Raw genomic sequence first — 13,113 nt, forward strand, 5'->3', positions numbered from 1 at the left:
GAGAGAGCACGCAAGAGAGAGCACGCAAGAGAGAGAGAGAGCACGCAAGAGAGAGAGAGAGCACGCAAGAAAGAGGGAGAGCACACAAGAAAGAGAGAGAGCACGCAAGAGAGAGAGAGAGAGCACGCAAGAGAGAGAGAGAGCACGCAAGAAAGAGAGAGAGCACGCAAGAGAGAGAGAGAGCATGCGCGAGAGAGAGAGCACGCAAGAGAGAGAGAGAGCACGCAAGAAAGAGAGAGAGCACACAAGAGAGAGAGAGCACACAAGAAAGAGAGAGAGCATGCAAGAAAGAGAGAGCACAAGAGAGAGAGAGAGCACGCAAGAGAGAGAGAGAGCACGCAAGAGAGAGAGAGAGCACGCAAGAGGGAGAGAGAGTACACAAGAAAGAGAGAGAGCACGCAAGAGAGAGAGAGAGCACACAAGAGAGAGAGCACGCAAGAGAGAGAGAGAGCACGCAAAAGAGAGAGAGCACGCAAGAGAGAGCGTGGGTGAAAGACACACACACACACACACACACACATGGAAAGATAAGTGATTTGCTACAATTAAGATGGGATCACAATCTTAAACCATATACTTGGTATCACCAAACCTTCATACATCTCATCTCCCCCTTTTCCACTACTCTTTTCAACATTGACGATGCCCTATGCCATGGTCCTTGGCTCTTTAGCTCTACATCAGGATCCAACCTAGTCACTTCACTTTCTCGTGAATATCTGTTGAGTCCTGGTTTTGCACAACACGGTCCACAGTGTGCAACGTAAATAAAATGGGGGCAGGAGGAATCAAAAACACATTGGACAGTAAAATTCAAGCCAACCAATGTCCAACCATGGTCTGCTATCCAGTACTTACATCGAACGTGGTTGTCTGCGCAGTAAAGCATATCATCGGCATGAATGAACTGGTATCCTGATCCACGCATGCATAGCTCCAGCTCGGAGTACCCCAGCACAACCTTAGCTCTGGAAATGGCAAAAAAAACACAGAAAAGGGTCAACGTTCTGTATTAATTACTCCTCTCACACAAATACCAGTCAGATCCTGCTTTCAACAGAGAACACAAGTAGGTTATCAAAAACAGAATCCAATTTGTGGCTCACTTAAAGTTGTTTTGAATACAGTTTTCAAATTCAGCTATTTCTCCTTCAACCTTTCCCCCCCCCCCCGCCATTTTCCTCAGAGTTCACCAACTTTCATGTACATCTTATCTCTGTCCGAGAGTCCTAGACATTCTTCTTTAAACTCTTTCGAGTTATCAACAGTCACAGATTGCAACTCTTTCGAGTACAATCACAGTTCTTGGTTTTCCGGGAGTGGGACATGAACCCACAACCCTCTGATTCAAAGGCGAGGGTGCTATGGACTGAGCCACAGCTGACACCTTTAAGTTGTCAGGGGGAATGAGGTAGGTTAATAAATTGTCTTTTCAACTTTGGGTCCTAGGTTCAAATTCAGTTCAGGCACAAGATGGAAACCTCCATTCTCTGTGAATCCCATGAATTAAAACAGGCTTTGACCAGTTCCTAATGAACATATCAACTGGGACAAAAACAGAATTACCTGGAAAAACTCAGCAGGTCTGGCAGCATCGGCGGAGAAGAAAAGAGTTGACGTTTCGAGTCCTCATGACCCTTCAACAGAACTGAGTAATATATTATTCAGTTCTGTTGAAGGGTCATGAGGACTTGAAACGTCAACTCTTTTCTTCTCCGCCGATGCTGCCAGACCTGCTGAGTTTTTCCAGGTATTTCTGTTTTCGTTTTGGATTTCCAGCATCCGCAGTAGTTTTTTGTTTTTATACCAATTGGGACTCCTGGACAGGATCAAAAAGAAAAAGGTACAATACTGAGCTGGTAATGCAAATGGGAGATAGCACATTGATGCTTTTCTGAGGCGAGGATTAAGGTATATTGCTGGGGGGAGAAGTAGAGGAAACTTCACTCTGAAGTTGCTGAAGCGACTAGACAATAGGGTATTCTATGCTGACACTGGCTGCAAAAAACTGATTAAAATATGCCATTCTCTTGGCACCCTCACCTCCTCTTATAGATGATTGCTTAATTGGCCCACAAACAGGCAAAAGCCTTCAGCTTTTATTTTCTACACCACCCCAGTTGTCCATACTGGAGACTGTGCAAAGGCGGAGGTGGCTGGAGTAACCCATGCTCCCATATCCAAGGTTAGTTTTGATGGGGCAGGGATTAAAGTTCCTGAATACGATTGTTTAATGAGAGATTGGAACATTTTGGAACTAGGCCAAAGGGCAAGCTTTCAAACTCTTCAGGAGCTCCCACTTCTGTGCCTCTCTGCAAAATCAGTTTACTCTTTACAAAGGAGAATGTGTGCCAACGCCATTAAGGATGCCAATATAGGAGGCCCATAAGGGGACCTCCTAAGATCTACAGCGGTACCTACTTTGCATCACAGGCAACTGGCGAAAAGTCGAGCTTATGTTTCGTCTGAAACAGAGCACTTCTGGTCCTGATTTCAAGGATTGAAGGCACCTGCAGTGGAGTTGCAACGGCAAAGAGTGCCAGCTGCGGAGGGAGGAGAGAGCCATCTTCTGCCCGCTTGTTCTGTCCATGGAGGTACTTCAGTTTGCCTTCAATGTTTAGAGCCTAAACGCATCAATTAGGAAAAGAAAGGGACAACAATGACTCCAATTAAAGCAGCTCAAAAGGAGAAATATATCGAGCTACTCAGCAATTAGCAGTAAAGCATATTGGCCCTTATGCCAGGGGTAAGTTCTGCTCCGTACCCGCTCACAGTCGACTCTCTCAACAAGCAAGAATCAGCTCTCTTCCTAGCTTTGTTAATTGACTCATTTTATGAAAGGGCATGAACCCTCAGAACAGCCCTTAAACACAAATTACATAGCACCATTTCCCACTGACAGCACACCACTTTCACTGTTGCTGTCACTTTCAGTTAGTGACAATATGAAGGGCTGTGCATTTACACTCTGACACGAGACCTGACCTACAATGGGGCGATTTAATTGAATCAATTTTTAAATTAATTTCATACACCTCAATTAAATTCTGAGGGGCCTAGAAAGGTTGGATAGGAAGGACCTATTCCCCTTAGCGGGGACGTCAATAAGCAGGGGGCATAGATTTAAAGTAATTGGTATAAAGATTACAGGAGAGTTGAGGAGAATTTCCCCTCACCCAGAGGGTGGTGGGGATCTGGAACTCACTGCCTGAAAGGATAGCAGAGGCAAAATCTTTTAACACATTTAAAAAAAAACATTTGGATATATATTTGATGTGCTGTAATCTCCAGGACTACAGGAAAGTGGGATTGGGCCGGATCATTCATTTTTGGCTGGCATGCAGATGGTGGGCCAAATGACCTCCTTCTGTGCTGTAAACGTTCCTACATTTGTATTATTTTTTAATGAAGGCAATGATCCTGTATCTATTCGACCTCTTGAACGTCTGTCATTCTAGGACAGAGTCCTCGCTCATTTATTTTGCGAGGTGGCCTAATTGTAAGATCATGGGCAAATAAACAGGAGTGTCACAGTCGAAGCCAGGGCACATACGAAATGCCATACCCGACCGCAAAAGAATGAGCCTGCGAGACCTTTTGTCAGCAGTGGTCCCAGCAACTGCACACGGGGCGGGATTTTTCAGTCGGCGTGTGGGGGCGTGTAAAATGACGCGCGATGACGTTGGGTGTGTGTCCCGATGTCATCGCGCCGTCTCGCGATGTTTCGTTCGGCGGGCACACGCCAGAGTCGGCTGCGCGCCCACTGATATGTAAACGGCCTATTTAAGGCCATTAAGAAAGCGAATATTGTGATTGTTAACGCTGCCCGTCCAACCTTAAGGTTGGGGGGACAGGCGAACAGGCCAAGCGGCCTTTACGTTTTTTAGGAAGCCTCATCCACGAGCGGGATGAGGCTTCCTGAAGCCTTTATTAATTCAATAAAAAACTTTTCCTAAATATAAAAACATGTCACATGAGCGGACATGTTTAAATAAATTTTTAATCCATTTAGTCATTAATTACAATAGCGATTCAATCTCCCTGACACAGCTCCGTGTCTCAGGGAGATTGAAGCACTCTTTCGTGCACATACGTGAAAGAGCGCTGGCCCCGACTCTCCCTCCTCCCCCCGCCCCCGCCCGCACAGGTAGCGCTGAGCACTACCCCTCACACCTTACGCTGGGCGGGCCTCAATTGTAAAATGGCGGCGCAGAACCGATGGCGGGCGGCGATCGACTCTGCGATCACCCCTACCCGCTCCTGCCCGCCAACTGAACAATTCTGGCCATGAACAGACACGCAACAGCGGGTTTAGTCATCTGATGGATTCTCGTTAAGCGAAAACAGAACATTCTTTCTCTCACAAGATTTACTTTTAAGCTCGGCTGCCACAAAAGCAAATGCTCAAGATCATGGGTCACAAGGGGACAAGCGGAGAGAGCAAAAATATCTAAGGAGAAAGAGGAACTGGCCTGAATTTTACCAAAGCACAAATTCATGAACAACACAAGTTGCATGATGGGTAGACGTGTCAAATTAAACCTGCACTTATCTCAATGCTTCAAGAGCTTTTTATTTTAGTTGCAGCGCTGTTGAAATATTTCTTACCACGTAGCCAGAAGGGCTGTTGAGTAGAGAGCGCATTTTGCACACAAAATTCCTCTCCAGGAAAGTGGAGTTCTCTGGTGGGAGTTGCTGTGGATCGTACCTCGTAACAGAGTCACAATTTGTGCCGCTACCTGCAAATAAGGACACACAAGTCTTAAATCACCACTTAAAGGAGTAACTTTACAATTATTTGAAGCCAATGCCTGTGCAGATAGGATGAATTCATCTGCAGGGTAGCTATGTGTGGTCGGATGGCCCCAGGGACAACATTCTTTGCTGCAAAGATGTGTCAGTTTGCTCCCTCTTGATGCCTGAGTGCCGTTTGTACCTGAGGAACAAATTGGGAGTTTTTAAAAATATATTTGTTTATGGGATGTGGGCGTCGCTGGCTGGATTACTAATCCAGCAACATTACCACCACGCCACCATCTCCCCTAACTGTACCACCTCCAACTCTCCTGCACCTGCTTGTCACACGGATGAAGCACCATTGGACATTTTGACAGCATCCAAAAGGTGTACATTCTTCCAGGTTGCTGTTCTTGTTGAATAAACCTCAGGCAAAAATATAAAGAAAGGACACAGTACATTGATATTTTGCAACAAGAAGATTCAGTGCGAGTTTGTAACAACCGCCCAAGGCAGGATCAAACAAATCAGCAGGAACTTGGAAAGATCACATAAGCAGGGAAGAGATATTCGAGTGAGAGCCTCAACAAGGAGGGCAAGGATAACAACTTATTTCCCATTGTTCTTGCAAACACTCATCTCACGGTCCTTTATCGGGCAAGGCTGTGGACACCAGACAGGAAAAGGAGAAAACAAAGAGGAAAGAGCCAAAAGGGCAAAGAGAAGGGTTTCTAAAGAGACTTCTTAAGGGCAGTGAGGGTGATGGCAAAACAAGTGGGATTTGGGGAGATTTGCAAAAGGGTTAACAGTTGGCCCCCACTGATAGGTGGAGTAGTAATCTAGAGATAGGCGATCGTAGGGTGCGATTGGGCGTAATCTCTCCGGGTGGCCGGAGAAGGATTGGACCATAAGGATGAGGATCTTAAGTCGATCCTCTCGGCCACAGTGGGGTCTGATGGAGTTGGGCCAGAGGTGCATCGATAATGGTGAGGGATGAAAAGAATGGCTTTGGTTTCACTGGACATGAAGCTGAAAGAAATTGCTGGATGAGATGGCATTGGCACTCGCCCTAGAGAACTGAAAGATCACAGCATGATTGATGTATAATTACAGGGGCTAAAGCAAACAGCCTTGCACCTTGGTTAAAGTAGGCCCAGCTATTTCATTGAAATAGCACATTTGTTAGTGAGAACACAGCAACATAGGAGTCAAAATAAAAATTCTTCCTGACATGAATTTTAAATATCCATTTCACTCATTTAAAATTACGGCCTCTCCTCCTACTTTCTTATTGTTCAACAATGGATGTAAAACCCCTCTGGAGACGGGTGCCAATGTCATCCAGCCTATGTTTCCTCTACCCTCTAGACTCGCTCACTAGTATTTTAACTTCTAATTCCATCTCAGCTTCTCTTCCCTCTGAACTACTTTTCAGGATCCCATCCCCCTGCCAATTTAGTTTAAATCCACCCCAACAGCATTAGTAAACCTCCCCGTGAAGATGTTGGTCCCGTTCCTGTTCAGATGTAACCCGTCCAACTTGTACAGGTCCCACCTCCCCCAGAAACAGTCCCAATGCCCCAGGAGTCTAAAGCCCTCCCTCCTGCACCATCTCTCCAGCTACGCATTCATCTGTTCTATCCTTCTGTTCCTATACTCACTACTGCGTGGCACTGGGAGTAATCCGGAGATTACTACCTTTGAAGCCCTGATTTTCAGTTTCCTACCTAACTCCCTAAAGTCTGTTTGCAGGACCTCATTTCTCTTTCTTCCTATGTCATTGGTCCCAACATGGACCACGACCTCTGGCTGTTCACCCTCCCCCTTCAGAATGCCCTGCAGCCGTTCAGTGACATCCTCGACCCTGGCACCCAGGAGGCAACAGACCATCCTGGAGTCACGTCTATGGCCACAGAAGCGCCTGTCTACTCCCATCACTAATGAATCCCCTACCACTATTGCCCTTCCACACTCCTTCCTTCCTTCCTCTCCCCCCCCGCCCACCATAATATGATAGAATTCACCCTGCAATTTGAGAGGAAAAAGCTGGAATCAGATGTAACGGTATTACAGTTGAATAAAGGCAACTACAGAGGCATGAGGGAGGAGCTGGCCAGAATTGACTGGGAGATGAGCCTAGCAGGAAAGACAGTGGAACAGCAATGGCAGGAGTTTCTGTGAGTAATCTGGGAGACACAGCAAAAATTCATCCCTAGAAAGAAGAAGCATACTAAAGGGAGGACGAGGCAACCATGGCTGACAAGGGAAGTCAGGGACAGCATAAAAGCTAAAGAGAAAGCATACAATGCAGTGAAGAGCAGTGGGAAACCAGGGGATTGGGAGCCTACAAAGACCAACAGAGGACAACTAAAAAAGAAATAAGGAGGGAGAAGATTAAATATGAGGGTAAACTAGCCAGTAATATAAAAGAAGATTGCAAGAGTTTTTTTTAGATATATAAAAGGTAAGAGAAAGGCAAAAGTGGACATTGGGCCGCTGGAAAATGATGCTGGAGAAGTAGTAGTGGGGAACAAAGAAATGGCGGAGGAACTGAATAGGTACTTTGCGTCAGTCTTCACAGGGGAAGACATGAGTAACATCCCCAAAGTTCAAGAGTCGGGGAGCAGAGGTGAGTATGGTGGCCATTACCAAGGAGAAGGTGCTAGGAAAACTGAAAGGTCTGAAGGTGGATAAATCACCTGGACCAAATGGATTACACCCCAGAGTTCTGAAGGAGATAGCTGAGGAGATAGTGGAGGCGTTAGTCGTGATCTTTCAGGAATCACTCGAGTCAGGGAGGGTCCCAGAGGACTGGAAAATCGCTAATGTAACCCCCCTGTTTAAGAAGGGAGTGAGGCAAAAGACGGGAAATTACAGGCCGATTAGCCTGACCTCAGTCGTTGGTAAGATTTTAGAGTCCATTATTAAGGATGAGATTTCAGAATACTTGGAAGTGCATGGTAAAATAGGACAAAGTCAGCATGGTTTCATCAAGGGGAGGTCATGCCTGATAAACCTGTTAAATTTCTTTGAGGAGGTAACGAGTAGGTTAGACAAAGGAGAGCCAATGGATGTTATCTACTTGGACTCTCAGAAGGCCTTTGACAAGGTGCCGCACAGGAGGCTGCCCAGTAAGATAAGAGCCCATGGTGTTAGAGGCAAGGTACTAGCATGGATAGAAGATTGGCTGTCTGGCAGGAGGCAGAGAGTGGGGATAAGGGGGTCCTTCTCAAGATGGCGGCCGGTGACTAGTGGAGTTCCGCAGGGGTCAGTGTTGGGACCACAACTTTTCACTTTATACATTAATGATCTAGATGAAGGAACTGAGGGCATCCTGGCTAAGTTTGCAGATGATACAAAGATAGGTGGAGGGACAGGTAGTATTGAGGAGGCGGGGAGGCTGTAGAAGGATTTGGACAGGTTAGGAGAATGGGCAAAGGAGTGGCAGATGGAATACAACGTGGGGAAGTGTGAGGTCATGCACTTTGGTAGGAAGAATAGAGGCACAGACTATTTTCTAAATGGGGAGAGAATTCAGAAATCTGGAGTGCAAAGGGACTTGGGAGTCCTAGTCCAGGATTCTCTTAAGGTTAACTTACAGGTTGAGTCGGTAGTTAGGAAGGCAAATGCAATGTTGGCATTTATTTCGAGAGGACTAGAATATAAAAGCAGGGATGTGCTGCTGAGGCTTTACAAGGCTCTGGTCAGACCACATTTAGAATATTGTGAGCAATTTTGGGCCCCGTATCTCAGGAAGGATGTTCTGGCCCTGGAGAGGGTCCAGAGGAGGTTCACGAGAACGATCCCAGGAATGAAAGGCTTAATATATGAGGAGCTTTTGAGGACTCTGGGTCTATACTCGATGGAGTTTAGAAGGATGAGGGGGGATCTGATTGAAACTTACAGAATACTGAAAGGCCAGGATAGAGTGGACGTGGGGAAGATGTTTCCATTAGTAGGAGAGACTAGGACCCAAGGGCACAGCCTCAGAGTAAAGGGAAGACCTTTTAGAACAGAGATGAGGAGAAACATCTTTAGCCAGAGAGCTGTGAATCTTTGGAATTCATTGCCACAGAAGTCTGTGGAGGCCAGGTCATTGAGTATATTTAAGACCGAGATAGATAGGTTCTTGATTGTATGGGGATCAAAGGTTATGGAGAGGGCGGGAGAATGGGGTTGAGAAACTTATCAGCCATGATTGAATGACGGAGCAGACTCGATGGGCCGAATGGCCTAATTTCTGCTCCTATGTCTTATGGAAGAGTAAAATCCAACCTCAAAAGGGTTTCCAGGAGACCATTTCCCAACCTCCAGGGATATCAAGAGCAACAAATATTTTGCCTTTATTATGATTTATTGACTTACCTGACTGTGCCATGTTGGAGTGTGGTACTGGGTCTAGTGCCCAATGCAACTGACGCTGAAATTCATCACGATCTTCAGGATGAATCAGTTCATACACAGGCTGGTGCATGACAGCAGTCTACAACATAGAGGGCAGAATAGCCATCAGGGTTAACAAGACAAACAAAAAGGGGCCAGAGAGAACAGAAACAAAGGGGGAGGGAGTAAAAAGAACGATTGAAAATTGTCAGGGAGGAATTTCCTGGTGTATCGTCTGTTATCTAGGGGAGGTGGCGGTGGCATAGTGGTACTGTCACTGGTAATCCACCGCGGGTAATGCCCTGGGGACCATGACAGAAGGCGGCATTTGAATTCAATAAAAATCTGGAATTAAAAGTCTGATGACCATCAAGCCATTGTCGATTGTTGTAAAGACGCATCTGGTGCCCTTTAGGGATGGAAATCTGCCGTCCTTACCTGGTCTGGCCTACCATGTGACCCATGTGGTTGACTCTTCAATGCCCTCTGAACAAGGGCAATGAGAGATGGGCAATAAATGCTGGCCTGGCCACCGATGCCCACATCCCACGTTACCTCTCCGAGGGGAGGTGGGGGGCAAGAAGTGTTCCATCACGATGGCCCAGTTAATATTGCGTGGAGCATTCTTGATGGACTAGCGTGTATGTCTGACCAGCTGGTATGTCTACATGCAACATCAGAATGAGGGAACCAGAGCGTTCATGAAGAAAGCCCGTCAACATTACGGTACTGCAACCCAAAATTTGCTATCAGGTTGCAGGTGCAACCAACCCACCCCAACCTGACTACAGGAGATTCAAACCAGCTGAAGCCATTTAAGAGGCAGCTTCTTCCTTTTAACCATGAGGGGCAACACAAGTTTGCGCAGAAGCTGGCACCAGCCAACTGTTGGCAGTCCCAAACCGAGTTATGCCGAGGCCCCCTTGGGCGTCAATTTGGGTTTCAATTCTGGCATCGAATTCTGATCAAAGGTCATCTCGACCTGAAACGTCAACTCTGTTTCTCTCTCTGCCTGCTGAGGATTTCCAGAATTTTCTGTTTTGACCTCAGGTTAACCAGCATCGGCAGTATTTTGCTCTTATGTTCAGCGCGGAGGGCGATTCCCCATAAAATATTAACCAGCGATGACTCGTGACAGGAGGTGGCATGATTCCATAGATTGGGGCGGGGGGGGGGGGGGGGGGGGGGGGCGTCACTTCCAACGTTGCCACCCGGGCAGCAATGTGGCACAGCGGACTGCCTGCCCCTTAATGAACCCGTCCGATTTTCGTCCCATTGAAACCAATCCACTCCGCGGGAGCCTTCGGCCCGTTAACTGCACAAGATGAAAATTACCCCCCACCCCCCGGTGCGTTACTCATGACCAATGTGGTTAGACATTGAACCCCTCGCTTGCCCCAGGACTGACCTGGTGGAATCCCACGTATTCCTGGACAGTGGGAGACGCGTAGAAGATGTCACCTTCTGCAGTCACGACCAGGACAAAGCCATTCAGTGCCTAGAAACAAAAAGATGTTGAATTCGTTAGGCAAGCAGATCTCTCAAGAGATTATCTAGCTCACAGTGCCTGCCTCAGGCCCTGAAGACAGACAAGAATTTATTGACGAGATGGAACTTTTGTCACTGTTGTTCCGGAGGCAACTGCAGGCACCAAGGCCAGGATTTTACCGCCCCGGTGTGTCTCCACCCCTCCCCCGCCCACCCCGCAGATGCGGCGAGCCATTTAAATCTCCATCAAGTTCGGTAGGACCGTAATATCCCACCGGGCAGAAGGGGCCAAGATCCCACAAACAGCAAATGAGAAAAATGGCCGATCTACATGTTGTTTGGCGGCGTTCGTCAAGGGAGGGCTCTGGGAGGGATGCTGCATCAGAAAAACCAAGCAGGACTTGTTACCCGTCTTCCAATCGTGCCGGGGGTTCTTCCGCGTGCACCAGAGAGGGTAGATGGGGCCTCGGTTCAACGTCTCGTCCAAAAGACTGCACTCCTAACAGTGCAGCACTCCTTCAGTACTGCACTGGAGTGTCAGCCTGGATTATGTGCTCTGAATCCCAAGGCTCCTTTTGCTCATGTTCGATCCTCCACACCCAACCCTCCGTCCAGCTGAGGTGTCCAGATAGGTGCCTGAAGAAATAAAAGCCACATCGGCAAACACTTTCATAATTTCCTTTACCTGTAGTAATAGTTCCCCTTCTGACAGCACTACGTTGCCAAGGTTCGGGAGCTGCCTGTCCACTCTGGTGTTGCCAGGCCACTCTGCAGGCAGACATCTCTTTTTTTGTCCGAGAGTAGCTGCAAGGCAATTGCAAGCATTTGGTGAACATCGCTTGGAAAGTAAGTACAAAAAGGTATTTTCTTCAAATGCAGAATAAGGAGATCATCCTCATTTCGTAAAGGCCCCAGGCTTTTTCCATTGGGAGCGGGTCAAGCAATATAATCATCCCAATAACCTGCTGATCAGGGGCTACATTTAGCGACTGGGTCAAAAATCCAGCCCCAAGTGTTGCCTTAGGAACAGGAGTCACACAAGTCAGTCAATTTGGGGACTCTCATTACAGTAATTAATTTGGGAAAGGCAGAATTGGAGGAGTGGAGAGTCCTGAAAGAGTATTAGGACTGGAGGTTACACAGATAGGGTGGGGGGTGAGAACAAGATCAGATACTGTTTGGCTAATACCAGTTGGAAAATCTGGGCTAACGTCCCTTTAATTATGGACATTTGCAGTGTAACCAGGATTTAATGGGAAAAAAATGTGACACGCTAGACTGTAATGAACCCCAGCATTTCCCCATGTAGAATGTACTAGAACAACAGTAATTGTTTCAAGGATTTTTTTTAATTCATTCATGGTGTGTGGGCCTCGCTCACTAGGCCAGCATTTATTGCCCATCCCTAATTGCCCCTTGAGAAGGGGGTGGTGAGCTGCCTTCTTGAACCACTGCAGTCCATGCGGTGTAGGCACACCCACAGTGCTGTTAGGGAGGGAGTTCCAGGATTTTGACCCAGCGACAGTGAAGGAATGCAATATATTTCCAAGTCAGGATGGTGAGTGGCTTGGAGGGGAACTTGCAACTGGTGGTGTTCCCATGTGTCTGCTGCCCTTTTCCTTCTAGATGGTAGTGGTCGTGGGTTTAGAAGGTGCTGCCTAAGGAGGCTTGGTGAGTTGCTGCAGTGCATCTTGTAGATGGTACACACTGCTGCTACTGGGTGTCGGTGGTGGAGGGAGTGAATGTTTGTGGATGTGGTGCCAGTCAAACGGACTGCTTTGTCCTGGATAGTGTCGAGCTTCTTGAGTGTTGTTGGAGCTGCACTCATCCAGGCAAGTGGGGAGCATTCCATCACACTCCTGACTTGTGCCTTATAGATGGTGGACAGGCTTTGGGGAGTCAGGAGGTGAGTGACTCTCCGCAGGATTCCCAGCCTCTGACCTGCTCTTGTAGCCACAGTATTTATATGGCTGGTCCAGTTCAGTTTCTGGGTTACATTAGGTTGAAATCTATAATCAGCTTGATCGGTCCCATTTTCCAGGTCTATTCTTGGGGGCAGGGGTGCAGGGGGAAGGCAAAAGCAAAAACGGGAGGGAAAGGGGCATCTTTCCTCGATAAGGGCAATGATTCATATTGAGAAAGATTGGAGATGGAATGAAAAGGGTTTTACAGTGCATGGGCATGAACTGAAGTGACAAGTGGAGGGTTGCTATCTCTTTACGCAGACAGGCTGAGAACACAGAAGAAACCAACAAACAATGAATGTGAAGACAATCAGATGAACAAATGCACATGGTGGAAGAAACGTGCAGCAACTTCAGGAGCCATTAATTGATGACGAAAGAAAATTCTAAAGGTAGAATACTCGATTTTATTGAGGGACTCTACGTCCTCCTCCTTCCCTTATTATGTTAGGGTCAATAACTTAAAATGTTCCTGGGTTAACTTACAATCCCGCCCAGTTGAAATCAAGGTAGCGTTCTGATTGGTCTCCTCCTCAGAGAT

General features: G+C 47.1%; 1 protein-coding gene across 1 annotated transcript in view; it reads right to left on the bottom strand.

Moving 5' to 3' along the window:
• The window catches only part of LOC144672754 (aryl hydrocarbon receptor-like), a 107,154-nt gene that overhangs the window by 20,513 nt on the left and 73,528 nt on the right, over positions 1–13,113 (bottom strand). Inside the window, exons 3-8 of the mRNA XM_078534719.1 lie at positions 11,294–11,412; positions 10,529–10,618; positions 9,103–9,220; positions 4,609–4,739; positions 2,422–2,624; positions 859–968 (exon numbers count right to left, since the gene is read on the bottom strand). Of these exons, the coding sequence (XP_078390845.1) occupies positions 859–968; positions 2,422–2,624; positions 4,609–4,739; positions 9,103–9,220; positions 10,529–10,618; positions 11,294–11,412 (771 nt within the window). The remainder of the gene's footprint in view (positions 1–858; positions 969–2,421; positions 2,625–4,608; positions 4,740–9,102; positions 9,221–10,528; positions 10,619–11,293; positions 11,413–13,113) is intronic.

This window comes from Cetorhinus maximus, chromosome X (assembly GCF_964194155.1).
Source record: "Cetorhinus maximus chromosome X, sCetMax3.hap1.1, whole genome shotgun sequence".
Classification (NCBI taxonomy): Eukaryota; Metazoa; Chordata; class Chondrichthyes; order Lamniformes; family Cetorhinidae; genus Cetorhinus; species Cetorhinus maximus.